We start from the raw sequence: 14,329 nt of genomic DNA on the forward strand, positions 1-14,329 counted from the left end.
AGGAAGGAAGGAAGGAAAGAAGGAAGGAAGGAAGGAAGGAAGGAAGGGAGGGAGGAAGGAAGGAAGGAAAAAGAAACATCTCTGATGCCCAGGATTTTATATTAGCAGAGACTGAAGACAGAGGACAATGAGTACAGGGGTAGGGGGCAGGATCTTGTGGAACCTGCTAACTGTAAGGAACAAACTAAAGGGAGAAAAGTGATGCCAGAAAAAAGGTGGTGGGCTCAGAGAATAGAGAGAGATTTAGTGAACTCAAACAATAAACTCTATATAAATAAGATATTCCCTGCCCACAAGGAGACTACCATCCATTAAAGAAGATAATGTGTATATACATTTACGTGTACACAATGATACACACATGCACATATATACATACATACATATTTGGCCCAGATCCATAATTTCCTTGGTACAGGGAATTTTCTAGTATTGAAACTCCCTTCACCGATAAAGATCAACAACTTATAACCTTTAGAGAATTGCCTGGGCCACCTAGAGCTTCAGTGTGAGCCTTGCCCACTCTCACAAAGAGTTAAGACTGAACCAATGTCTTCTTGATGCCAAAGTCAGCCCTCTGCCCACTAGGCCTGGATGCCTCAGCAATTATAATGTAAATACAAAAAGAGAACATGCCTTTCTTCTCATCTAAGCACTCATCTTTGCCATATCCACAAAGTGGAAGGTCCTGCCACCATTGAGAAGGGGGAAGGAGTCCTTTGGGTCTGTGTAGAGCAAGGACTGTGGTTTTGTCTTTTTTTGGGGGGGGGTGTAGGGGAGGGTGCCTTTCTTTAGTATGATGCTTGGAACATGGTAGGTACTTAATAAATGTTTGTGGACTTGTAGACTTCTGTGTTCTCTCACATGGGGATTGGACAGTCAATTTCCAGCCAGGATGGGGTGTTGGCTGGAAGGTGGGGGAGAAGAACACTCTACCACTTACACCATTTGGTTTGTTGGGGTCTGGATGGGTTGTGGGTAGCCTGAGGGGGGAGAGAGGGAAAGAAAGCTCCTCCCAACTCCTCCTGGGCACATGCTTTCCCCAAAGGCAGGGACTATCTTGATTTTATTTTTGTGTCTCTGGCACCTAACTCAGTGCTTGTCCTATAACGGGAGCTTAATAAATGATTATTGAGTGTTTGGATGAACCAATAAATGGTCAATAGCACCAGAATAGAGCAGGGTGAGCAGCCTGCCTACTTAGCCATCTTTGTTAATGTTATAATTCACAGATGACATTTAGTCCCCTTCTAGCTATTTGAAGTGTCATGGGAGGCATTAAATACCTTCTTCTTCCCCAATGGAGCCCCCGGCATAACAAAAGTGATTTACCTCGACAAATCACACTGACAGGATTGAGGCAGCTTTCTATCATGAATAAAGTGGGCTCCCTTTGGTTTACGATGGACTCCTTCCTTGAAAATGGGGAACCACAGATTACCTTCAGGCCTGGCAGAGCTTGGAGCATAGAAGACATGGGACTTCCTCCCTCCAATTTTCAAAGACGCCAAAATGAATAGGCATAAGTCCTCTTATGTAATATAACTTGAGTAAAAGTAGTAGTTCATCATGAAGACACCAGTCTCCAAAGAGTCAGAAATGACTGCCAATAGAGGATAAAATGGAGATAATCTGAGGTAAGGCATTAAGGGAATAGAAAAAATTTCATGCAATAGATGGGATTTTAGCTGGGACTTGAAGGAAGCCAGGAGGCAGAGAAGAGGAGGAAAACAATTCCAGGCGTGAGGAATAACCACTAGAAATGTGCAGAGTTGGGAGATGGAGTGTTGTACTAAATGAGGAGCAGCAAGGATGCTAATGTCACATGAAGAGTCTTATAGAGGGGAGAAGCACGTAAGGAAACTGTCAAGGTAGGAAGACTCGGGTGATGAAGGTCTTTAAAAGCCAAACAGAATTTTATATTTGAGCTTGGAGGGAACAGGGATTCATGGGAGTTTATTGCACAGCAGGGAGTGACATGATGAGACCTGAGCTTTAGAAAGGTCATTTTGATAGCTGGGTAGAGGAATTGATTTGAGAGAGAAGAGACTTGGGACAGGGAGACCAACAATCATTTTACAATGGTTTTTACAATGGTCCAGTGAGAAAGTGATGAAGGGCTAGGGGTACTAGGGCTGGTGTCAGTGTCAGAGGAGAGAAGTATAGGAGAGATGTTATAAAGGTAGAATTGATAAGGCTTGGCAACTGATTGGATATAGAAGGTGAGAAGGAAGACTGAGATCTGACTGTGTGACCCTGGACATGTCACTTAATCTCTTAGGGCTCTAGGCGACTCTCTTGGACTATATGTTGTAGAGAAGATGTTGACATGCATTGGTAGAAGGGATTTACATATCTGAGAGCTTCCTACACCAATACTATAACAGTCCTGTCCCTATCCCTTTCTCTACATCTCTCACATCCAATTCTTTCTCTCTCTTCCCATTGATGCCACCAGTGGCATCTAATGCCAAAAGGTACAAAGATTTGGGAGCTGCTGGCTGCCCCCATTCCTGTGGCTTCCTCTTGGCCTTGCCCTGGGTGAATGGCAACTGTAGGAAGAGAAGATATTTAGCTGTAACTTCTCCAGATGCTGGAGGAAGAAGTGTGGTAGTCCACAGCAGACCATTGGGATGTTGGCCAAAGGTTATTGCTAGTTGTATAAGGAGATGATATTGAAGGCCATACGCCTCTCTCCTCCCTTACCAAATCAGCAACTCTGCCTCACTTAAATCCAATTGACTAGCAAGTCAAGATATCACCCAGGAGAACAACAACCGTGTGCCAGGAACTTCTGAGTGAAGGATGGACCAGAGTCCATTGGATAGGGAGAGAGGCAGGGGCACTAACTAGCAGGCTAATAATTCAGGTGTGAGGTGATGAAGGGTGGTTGCTGTGTCGGAGAGAAGGGGGCAAATATAAGAGATGTTCTTAAGGCAGAATGGACAGGACTTGGCAACTGATTGGCTATGAGGGGAGAGTGGGAGTGAACAGTTGAGGATGGCACCTAGATTGAGAGCCTGGGGGACCAGAACAAAGGAGGGTTTTGGAGGAACATAATGACTTTCGTTTTGGATGTGTTGAGTTTTAGAGGTTTACAAGTTGTCATTTCTTTGCCCAATCCTCTCACACAAGTGAGAGAGACTTGGGTTATTATTTTTTTTTTTTACAATTTCCAAAATAATTTTATTAGAAGAATTTTATTCTACTTTTGTTCTACCTGTTCTACTTCTGTTATTCCGCTGTTTCAACTGTGTCCAACTCTCCATGACCCCATTTTGGGGTTTTCTTGGCAGAAATACTGGAGTGGTTTGCCATTTCCTTCTCCAGCTCATTTTATAGATGAAGAAACTGAGGCAGACAGTGTTAAGTGACTTGTTCAGGGTCACACAGATAGGTTAGGTTTGAACTCAGGAAGATCAGTCTTCCTGACTCCTGGCTCAGCACTCTATACAGTGTGCTACCTAGCTGCCCCATTCTGATTTTGGATTGCTCTGATTATTAGGAAGTTCCCCCCCCCCCAACATCAAGCCTGAACTTGTTTCTAAATCAGAAGATTTAGTGGCTTGAATAGACCTTAGAGATCATTTCATTCAACCCCAACATTTTATAGACAAGGAACTGAGTCTCTATGACTTGAGTTAAATGACTTGAAACCTTTGAACCTTTTACTACTGAGAACAGCCAGGTATTCAGAACTTTCCATTCTGCTGGACACTAATTGTGGGTCAGGGGTTCATTTGCCTTCTGGAAAGGCAATATCCTGTGAGCTCAAGCCTGACTTTTACAATATGCTAAGGAAGCAATAGACCATTTGATATAGGGATTGCCATATTTCACTACACATATAAATTCACAAAAACAGCGGAGAGAGACCCTGAAGGTCTCTAGTCCAACAGAAATCTGAACAAGAACAAGCCTCCAGCATGGTCCCTGGCACACAGTAGGCATTTAATATATATTGATTGATTGAGACTTGAGAAGTGGTCATCCATCCTTTATTTTGAAGACCTCTAGTGAAGAGAAAGTCATTAGAAACTGTTGTTTTGTTTTGTCATTTTCCAGTTGATTCTTTGTGACCCTATATGGGGTTTTCTTGGCAAAGATACTGGAATGGTTTGCCATTTCCCTCTGGGGAAGCTCTGTGATCCTGCCAATTAGAAGAATAATAATGGCCATCATTTATTTAACAATTTAATGTTTGTAAAGTACTTTACAGATATCTCATTTAACCCCACTTGAGAAGTAGGTGCTATTATTATCCCCATTTTACAGATAAGAAAACTGAGACAGAGGTTAAGTGACCTGTCCAGAGTCATGCAGCTAGTAAGTGTCTGAGGGGAGAATTAAACTCAGAGCTACGTAAAAGAGGGATTGACTACCTACATCTCTTGATGACTTTCCCTTCACCAGAGGTTTTAAAAAAAAAAACGATGCATGACCACTTATCAAGTATCAGTCAATAAATAGGGGAAGCTACTGGACATTCTATCTAGGCTACTTTAGACGAACCCAATTCCTCCAGCTTCTTTGGATTATGTCACCTCCTGAGCCAAGGACTGGTGGTTTGAAACTGTCCCTGATAGGCTATTGGCACTCACAGCTAAGGAGCCCGTGTGAAACCTGGGGCGGGGGCTAGCTAGAATAACAGAGCGTGAACTGCTCATGGACTGGGCGGGCCGGGACTGGGCGTACCAGAGAAGAAGAGCTGCCAGCCTCGGGAAGAACGCCCCAGGCACTTTTCCAAAGTCCCAAGCGCTTTAGCAAAACTTCACTTCTGGAGAAAATTTGGGAAGCTGCTGGACAGCCGTCCCGCCCAGCTCTGCCCCTGCTCACCCCTTTCCTTCCTGCCCCTCTCTCCTCCTCTAAGCAGGACAGTCCCCCGGCTGGGTTTCACCACGGGCAGAGGTACGGGGAGTTGTGGGGAGAGCAGGTGAAAGCACCTTTCTGGCTTTCTCCTTCGCCGGAGGGGCCTTCACGTGACACCTGCTGGGTTAGACGCCTGCTTAAGTCCGGGTGCGCCTTCCTCTTCCTGCAGCTCCTCCTCCTCCACCTCCACCTTCACCACCCCATGTCTCAGCACTGCCGCCCGCTGCCCCATGGGCCAGACGTGATGGACTTGCCCGTGAGATTCCCCCCTAAAAGTAACTCCTGGAGACTCAGCAACAGGTCAGTGGCACGCAGCGGAGCCCCGGGCTTGGGGGTGCTGGAGGACGGGGCGGGGAGGAGACAGTGCGGCCCTTCTGCCCCAGCACCCCTCAGACTTAGTGAGGATGAGTTACTTGTGCGAGCTCAGCAGCGCACGCTATAGAAAGCACCCCCTTCTTCCCCCGCCCTTGTCCCCCAGACCTCAGATGGAGAGTGATCCCTTGGCCCTTGAACTTCTCGCCTGGTTTCTCCCACCTGGTTTCTCCATCTCCTCTCATACACCTGCCCCTTACCGTTTCTCCCCCACCCACGCCTCAGTTTCCTCAGTCCACAGGAGGATTCCCTGCTTTCTCTTTCCACTACTTCCCGGGTCCTCTGCGCCTAGATCTCGGACCCTGGAGGGTGTGTCACGTGGGTGGAGAAACTTTCAAACTCCCCCAGGTTCACTGCCAGCCCGGAGTCCGCGCCCTAGGGCGACCCTCTGCCGCAGCTGCTGCCAGAGCTGTGAGGTGGTAATTTACAGCCGAGGGCGGAAACCAGTATTTACTCTGCCTGCCTCTGCGGGTAGTGTCACAGAGAAGCCTTTGAGACCAGGGCTCAGTCCGTATACTCGGGCCGCCAGGCTCCCTGGCTTTGAGCCTCCCCTCACCCCTCTACTCAGTTCCACTCTTGGGTCTTCAGAACTTCTATGGCCTCACTCCGAGGGGTCAGCCCTGGGTGTTAGGCTAGGATGTGAGCCAAGAAAGATGAGTTCCTCCCTCTTGGGCGCTTCACCCTTTGAGGGCTGGTGAGCAAATCGTGTGTGTGGCATCCATGTCCATCCTTCCGTCCTACGTAAACTTCTTTTCTGAAGTTGAGAAGGTTGGAAAGTTTTGAAAGCCAAGGGAATGAACTCTGGAAGCCTTATCTTATCGTTCAGGCAAGGGACACAGATCAAGTTTTTCCCGTGTGGCCATCAGGTGAACCTCCTTTCTTGTGCTCCTCTGGCAGGCCTCTGTCCTGGTTTTGTTTATTTGTTTTTTAAAAATTCATCTAGTCGATGATGCCAACCTTCCAGAAGTTCCTCTTCACTTAATGTATCATACTGGATCAGACAACCAAATCCTAGCTTTCTCCAATGGAACAAACCCTCCTTTCACTTAGGTTGAGGGATTTTAATTTGGTTAACCCCAATTCCCTCTGTGTACCTCTGAACTGGATCTGCCCAAACCCCTTTTCCTCCTGTTCTTTATGACAGAGTACATAGTTCAGACCTATAAAAGGACTCCTTTGGCAGCTCAGCCTGACAGAAGGTAGTGTATGTAAACATGCATATGTTCTCTCTCTCCTTCCTGTGAAGCAAATACAGTGCTCAGTTGTTAGACTGACTTTAAATAATATTTGGAGACTTTCCTGTTTCCCCCCCAGAACAGACTTGCAATATTACAGATGCATTTAGGGCCCACCAGTGAGGGAAGAAGTACCAGGGAGGGAGAAATAAACATTTCATATTCCCTAAAAACTAGTGCCTTCCTTCTGCTGCTTTTTGCAAGTTGTTTGCATGCTATTAGACTATGGGCTAATTGAGAGTAGTGGCTGTTTTGGATGCCCAGTGCTAAGGCACTGAGGAGGCCTTAATAAATGATCGTTGACTTGTTAGACTTGAAATAAACTATAAGCCCATCTATTGTACAACCTGGTGCATAATAGTTGCTTAATAAATGCTGCACCAACAGAATTGTTTGTATGCATTTTTGCCTGACAACTGTGGATTGTTTGAAGAACTGTCCCTGTATCCTCTGTTTCTAGCACAACCCTTGCCCAGAGACCATGCTTCAGAAATTCTGGGGGCAGCTAGGTAGTGCAGTGAGTAAAGCGCCAGGCCGGAGTCAGGAGGACCTGAGTTCGGTTCGGGCCTCAGACACTTAACACCCACACACACACACAAAACTAGACGTGTAACCTTGGGCAAGTTACTTAACCCCAATTGCTCTCCAAAAAAAGGCAAAAAAAAAAAAAAAGAAATTCTGGTAGATTGAGATGGGCTAAAAATACTTATGCTCATTGAAGATGAAGTTAATTTAATTGAATCCTAAGAAGGTTAGCTCCATGGTTAACTCACAGGGGTAGGGAACTTCAGGCCTCAAGGCCACATGTGACCTTTCTAGGTTGCTGGGTATGGGTCTTTTGACTGAGTCCAAGTTTTGCAGAACAAATCCTTTTATCAGGGGGATTTATTCTGTGAAGTTTGGATTCAATCAAAGGGCTGCACTTGAGGACCTAGAGGGCCTTTGAGGCTACAGATTCCCCATCCCTGCTAGCATCTTTCTCTCAGCCCAAATAATTATCTAAACACTCAGGGAGGTGTTTTTTCCTTTTTTTAAAAGAAGAAATGCAGAAAAGTCATTTAAGTAACCCCTTCCTTTCTATCAAGATAGATTTGAGCATAAATGACTTTGGGTGGGAAGCCTAGGAGACTAGCTCTGCCTTTGACAGATCTGGCACCGAATGGGGGACTTTACCTGCTCATTTACTTCTGCAGCAATCCGGCTACCCTGAGAATGTTCTGACCAAATGGCTCAAATTCTGGAAAGTCAGGTTTCTTCGTTGTGCTCCTTGAGAGGAAGGACTACTTTTTGCCTTTTTTTGTTTCCCTTACTCTTAGCATGGGGCCTGACGCTTTGTAGGCTCTTAAGAAATGCTTTTGAGTTGACAGACTTAGAGTCACAGGACCAGAATTCCAATTTAGCTTCTGCCCTTTAGAGCAGTGAGATCCTGGGTGAGTCACTTAATCTCTTGACCTCAGTTCCTCTTTTGTAGAACTGGGGGAGACAACTTTGATGGTCCTTTCCTTCTAGACCTAGCCTGTCTGTTCCCAACCTCAAGGCAATGACCTTATTGGACCCTGGAAGGTTGGTGGGGGAGGCAAGAGGGCCTATGTGGCCTGCCAATACTTCTCTAGGATTTTTGCAGCTCTTCTTCTTCTTCTTTTTTTTTTTTTTGTAGTTCTTTTTAATTAAAAAGCACACAAAAACTATCCCTGCTTAGAAAACCTATTGTAATGAACCTTCAAAAGCCACACCCTTTTCTTTTGACATAAACCAGGTCATTCAACCCAAGCTCCTTCCAGAATTGGCTTGTTTTCTCAGGCTCTCCAGACCTTTGCCAATGACCGCTCTAGCTATGGGCTTTTCTTCCCAGTCCACTATCTGAAATCAGGCAAGTACTTCATTCTGCTTTGCCTGGGCGTCCTCTGCCTTCCCTGCCCCCAGCTTCCTCCTCCTTGCTTGAGAACCACAGTGTATGTAACAACTTTAAACTGTAATATAAAATTTAACATGTTAGCAGTGAGAAAAGATAAAGACCAGGCCAAAAAAAAGACTCACCAATTTTTTAAAAAGGGCACAGTCATAAACTAATCTATTTGGCCAGTAAAAATTAAGCTGAGAATGAAGGTGGAGGCCTGTTTCTTCTCTTCTGTGATGAACACCAAAGTAAGAGTAGATTTCCTTAGCCTGGTCTCATCTCTGCCAGATACAGAAGAGTTTTTGAAGCCACAGATTTAGGCCCTGAGAGGGGCCCCATTGGTCACCTAGGTTGATCTCTCTCATTTTATGGATGAAGAAACAGGAGTTTAACACCTTCGTCATGTGGGCAGTGATTATTAGAATACAGGTCCAGTACATTCCCACTGTATCACTGTATCTGCCACAGTTGAGGAACCTTCAAGCACCTTCTATGCCTTAAGTACTGTGCTAAGCACTGGGAATGCTAAGAAAAAAGATCCCTGCCCTCCAGGAGCTTACATTCTAATGTGGAGCTAGCAAGCCAACCCTTAAATACAAATAAGCTAGGTACAGACTAAATTGGAGATAATGCACCTGGGGAAGAGGAAGCTAGGTGGTTCAAATGGATAGAGTGCTGGGCCTGGAGTCAGGACAACTGGAGTTCAAATCTAGCCTCAGACATGTACTGTGTGACCCTGGACAAGTCACCTAACCCTGTCAGCTTTCCTGATTTGTAAAATGAGCTAGAGTAGAAAATGGCAAACCACGCCAGTATTTCTGCCAAGAAAAGTTGGCCATGACCTAAACAACAAAGCCAGGGATAGTACGAGAATTAAGATGGGAACGAAGGTGGGGTTTTAGCTGGGACTTGAGACAAGTGCCACTGTTCCCTTTCATTCTTGTCTCGGTTACGCTTCTTCTCTTTCATCCTGCTGCTGCCTTCCTCCACTCCCACTTCTTTCTGCTCCGAGTCTGGGGAGATATTTTTTAGTCCATCAATTCTGATTCCTTCATGGTTCTGGTTTGCTGTCCTGCAAGGGGATGTTTCTTCTGCTTTGCCCATTTTTGTCACCTCTGCTGGACCCTCAGCATAGTTCCTGGCACCCTATTAAATGCTTACGTAGTAAGCACTTAATAAATGCTTGTTGACCGGCTTAGTTTTTGTTGTTGTTCCTTCATTCAGTCTCGCCTGACTTTTCCTGACCCCGCTTGGGGTTTTCTTGAAGGCAAAGATTTTGCCAAAGATTTTCTTTGCCAAGAAAACTTCAAATGGGGTCACAAACAGTCTGACCTGACTTGGAAAAAAAAAAACTGAGCAGCAACATGTACAAACAAAATACATACAGGAAAAACCAATTTGATCCTGTTCAGTTATGACTCCTTTACTGTTTTGGGCTCCTTAAGTATTCCTTCATAAAGATGCAGGCTCTTGAGGCCTAGAGAAAACATGGGACTGTTCCTAGAGGGTCACCAACTTAACAGAATCTATACATGGAATTCATACAGAAACATTGCCAAGTACTTTCAAGAAACGGTTAATTGTGATTCTTCATTCCTTCTTGGGACTCATTAGTATAGTTGACTTTCCCATTAAGGATTTCTGTAGGGACTCAATGAAAACATTTCTCGGTAATTGGTGAAAAGTTTAAGGGCCAAGCCCTTTTTGGACCGAGGTGGGGATCTAGGCCAAAACTTGTCAGTTTAGGTATTTGGGGGTTTCTTGGTTAAAGGGGAGGGCTCATTCTGAAAGAAGAGGGAGGGATTATATTTCCAGAAATTATTGTGAAATCAAAACAAAACATATCAAAAGAACTTATTTAAAAAAAAAAAGTTTGGGGGAAGGGAACATTAAAGAAAGCCCCCACCCAGTGAGACAGCTGCCTCAACAACCAGACCTATTCCAGTCTTGCTTGAGAATGGAGTTTCCCTCCTTGGCTTAGTCCATCCTTCCCCTATTGGCTGGACAGTTCCCTTAGGAGGATTCTCTCTCTCTCTCTCTCTTTTTTTTGGTGACATGACCCTTAATATCCCATAGCTGGAGTTCTGCTTTCTGGGCACAGTGAGTGGGTAGTCAGAGAAGATCTTAACAAGAATTCTCTTTTAGGGAAATTCCTGTTCTTCTAGTCATTTCTTCATTTAAAAAAAAAAAAATATATATATATATATATATATATATATATATATTATTTGAAAAGGGGGAAGGGACTAAACATTCTTAGAGAGCTAAAGATTATCTCACTTGATCATCACAAAAACCTTTTGAGGTAGGTGCTGTTCTTATACAGTAGAGGCAAACCGAGATTAAAAGTGAGTTGTCTAGGGTTATACTGCTAAGAAGTGTCCTAAGGCAGGATTTGACCTCTGGTCTTTCTGACTCCTACCCAGTACTCTTTCCTATCTACCACCCAGCTGCTGAGAGACAGGGAAGAGCCTTCCCTTGAAATCATCTCCCATGTACAAATCTGGTATATTCAGTTCTTTTTGGTTTCAAATAGGCAAATAGGGCAAGTTTCCTCCCCCATTAGAATGTGTGCTCTTTGAGATCAGGGACCATGGGTTTTGTTTTTTTTTTTAAGCAACTGGGGTTAAGCAACTTGCTGAAGGTTACACGGCCAGTTATTTTGTATGGGTGCCAAGTATCTGAGGCTGGAACTGATCCCAGGTCTCCCGACTCCGGGGCTGGCGCTCTTACTCACCGTGCTACCTGGCCGCCCCAGGGACCATGTTTTTACCTTCCTCTGTGTCTCCTGAACTTAAAAAATGTTTGTTGACCAACAAACTGATTTTAATGACAATCAAATAAATGTGTATGGTCTGGTAATAAGGTGGGAATAGTGGTCTAAACAGTTTAGAAATTTGATCCTCAGAATTTTTTAACCATAAGTGAAAAATTGAAATTGAAAAATAAGTTTTTGTGGAGGGATAGCCCTTGAAAGGGAGGCATTATGGTATAGAGGCTAGAATAATGGCATTGGAGCCAGGAAGGCTTGGGTTTGAGTTTTACCACTAACACACACTGGCTGTCACTCAACCCTTCAGTTCTCCAGAAAACCCTGTAAGCCTACAAGCTGCTGTGGAAGAATTGTAGAGAGAAAATTTCCTCATTTTGAAATCAAGCTCTAGTCTGGGGGGAAAAAAACAAAAAACAATCCTTCCAAACCAGAAGACTCCAAATAAAACCCACAGGGTCATGAGACACACAACCAGCACTCCCTGAGCATCCTGGGATGTCCTAGAACACTGATGGTCATGGAGAAGAGCAGATATCCCTTAGCCTGGAGAAGAGATCCCCAGGTGCGCCAAGGCAGCTCTCTTCAGGGATTTGGAGACCTAGCAATGTGGAAGGGGGTGGGAGAAGTAGCAAAGAAGCAAATTCAGACTTGATTTGGTGTCAGGAAAGAAATTTCCTAAGAATTAGGGCTGTCCAGAAGGAGGGGGCTGTCTCTGGAGCTTCTGGGTCCCCCCTCACTGAGGGTCTTCAAGCCAAGGCCAGTTAGGGGTGGTATAGAGGAGCTACTTAGACAGTATGGGCTGGACAAGATGGCACGCCTCTGGGCTTCTGTGTTCAGTACCACTCTGAGTTTCCTAGAGCATCAGCATGGTTCCTTCAAATTTGGTATTAATTAAGAGAAAGCTTACATGTCTAGATTGGTGTCTAATGCTATTTCTGTGCAGAATCTGTAGCTCCAAGGTCTCAACTGTTGAAATATATTAGATTATGTCCTTGAGGAGAAGGATTCAATTGTTTCTCAAAAAAAAAAAAAGGTGGATAGGTGGGGAGGGAGAGGTAAAGACCTTTAAAAGCTTTTTCTGTAGAACTCTTAACCTTTGATGTTAAGAATAAAATGATCACAGTTCATGTTTTTGGAGGTTTTTTTTATAGTTAATGAAAGGGCAAAATGTTGGTCGAGATGAGCTGACACATTTGAAACTTTGTTAAAACTGCTTTAGTGAATTCTGTGAACTCATCTGCTTGGGTATTTCCTTCACAAACATGGATTGCGACCCTTACACATCCTGTCCTGTGTGCCATTTGCCTGAGTTTCTTTAAATCTTCCAAATAACAATAATCATAATGACAGCACTATTTACATATATATGTATATATACATGTTGTGGAGCTTTTTTACAAATATCTCATTGGATCATAACAATAATCTTGGGGGTAGGTGCTATTATTATCCTCATTTTACAGATAAGGGAACTGAGGCAGACAGAGGTGAATTGACTTGCCCAGGGTCACACATAGAATATGAGTAGTAATGAGGTCACATTTGAACTTGATTCTTCCTGACTCTAGCTGTAGCTATCTACCTGATAAAGCAGCTAACTGCCCCTGTACATACTGGACTGGAGGCCTTGCCTCTTATTTCTCTTTTCCTCTTTTTTTTTTTTTTTTTTTTTTTTTTTACTATTTCATGGAAGACACTTAAACTACTATTCAGATTTGTTAAGTCCCTTGAAAAGCATTCTGAGCTTTCAGTCAGGTAGCACTAGATTCAAGCCTGTTTCTGATACTAGCTATGTGACCCCAGGCAAGTCACTCTATATTTTCTCAGACTGAGGAAGATTCAATTGGAGAAAGATTGTGATCTTTGTAAGTAGGGTTCTCATGCCACAATTATGTTTCCCTTCTATATCTCGCTTACGCTTCTCTGCTAAATTCCATTTCCTCTTCTCATTCATTTCTTTAAAAAATATATATAAACTGTTATTGATGTCTTCTGTTTCTTTAAAAAAATTTTTTTTATTACATTTTGAGTTCCAAGTTTTTTCCTTCCCTGCCTCTCAACCCTGCATAAGAGAAGGCCAACATCTTCTCTCTGTCTGTCTGTCTGTCTGTCTGTCTGTCTCTCTCTGTCCCTCTCTCTGTCTGTCTCTCTCTCCATCTATCTATCTATCTATCATCTATCTATCTATCTATCATCTATCTATCTATCTATCATCTATCTATCTATCTATCTATCTATCTATCTATCTATCTGTCTATCTATCATCTATATCTCTATATCTCTATATAGATATCTATATCTGTATATATGTCTATATAGTTATAGCTATATAGATAGATATAGATGTTGAACCATACTTCCATATATCAGTTCTTTCTCTGAAGGTAGATAGCATTTTCCTTCAGAAGTCCTTCAGAGTTGATTTGAATGATCAAATTACTCAGAGTAGCTTAGTCATTCAGTTAGTCCTCAAACAATATTGCCATCACTGCATACAATGTTCTCTTGGTTCTGTTCATTTCTCTCTTCGTTATTTCATAGAACTCTTTCATACTTTTCTAAAACCAACCTGTTTGTCATTTCTTACAGCACAGTAGTATTCCATCACTATCATATACCACAACTTATTCAGCCAGTCCTCAGATGATGGACATCCCCTTAATTTCCAATTCTTTGCTGACTCAAAGAGAACTGTTATAAATATTTTAGAATACATAGGTTCTTTTCCTTTTCCCCTGATCACTTTGGGAAAGAGACCTAATAGTGGTATTCCTAGGTCAAAGGGTTTATGCAGTTTTATAACTCTGCATAATTCCAGATTGCTCTCCAAAATGATTGGATCAGTTTACAATTCCACCAACAGGGTATAAGTGTCCCATTTTTTCCACATCCCTTCCAGCATTTCCCAGTTTTCCCTTCCATCATTTTAGCCAATCTGATAGTTGTAAGATGGTACCTTACTTCAGTTTCTTATATCATCATAATTATCCCATGTATTCCTCCCCAAAACCCTCCCAGAGACTCATCTCATATAACAAAGTATTTTTTTAGAGAGTAAAAAATTTAGCACAACTGATCAATATATTGAAAAATGTGGATCGTGTTTGGAATTTTCTATTTGGGGAGGTTTATTCTGGACTAGATCGTGATTTCATTGGTATTAAGAATTCCTAATGAGGAAAT

At 43.3% G+C, this 14,329-nt stretch overlaps 1 protein-coding gene across 1 annotated transcript in view; it reads left to right on the forward strand.

Annotated features, from left to right (window-relative positions):
* The first annotated feature begins 4,688 nt into the window (after positions 1-4,688).
* MCOLN2 (mucolipin TRP cation channel 2) overlaps positions 4,689-14,329 on the forward strand; it is an 85,213-nt gene continuing 75,572 nt past the window's right edge. The window contains exon 1 of the mRNA XM_069094590.1: positions 4,689-5,169. Coding sequence (XP_068950691.1) covers positions 5,072-5,169 — 98 coding nt within the window. The 5' untranslated portion in view covers positions 4,689-5,071. The remainder of the gene's footprint in view (positions 5,170-14,329) is intronic.

This window comes from Petaurus breviceps, unplaced genomic scaffold (genome assembly GCF_028583685.1).
Source record: "Petaurus breviceps papuanus isolate PSGF00001 unplaced genomic scaffold, PetGlider_PUasm1.0 220, whole genome shotgun sequence".
Lineage (NCBI taxonomy): Eukaryota > Metazoa > Chordata > Mammalia > Diprotodontia > Petauridae > Petaurus > Petaurus breviceps.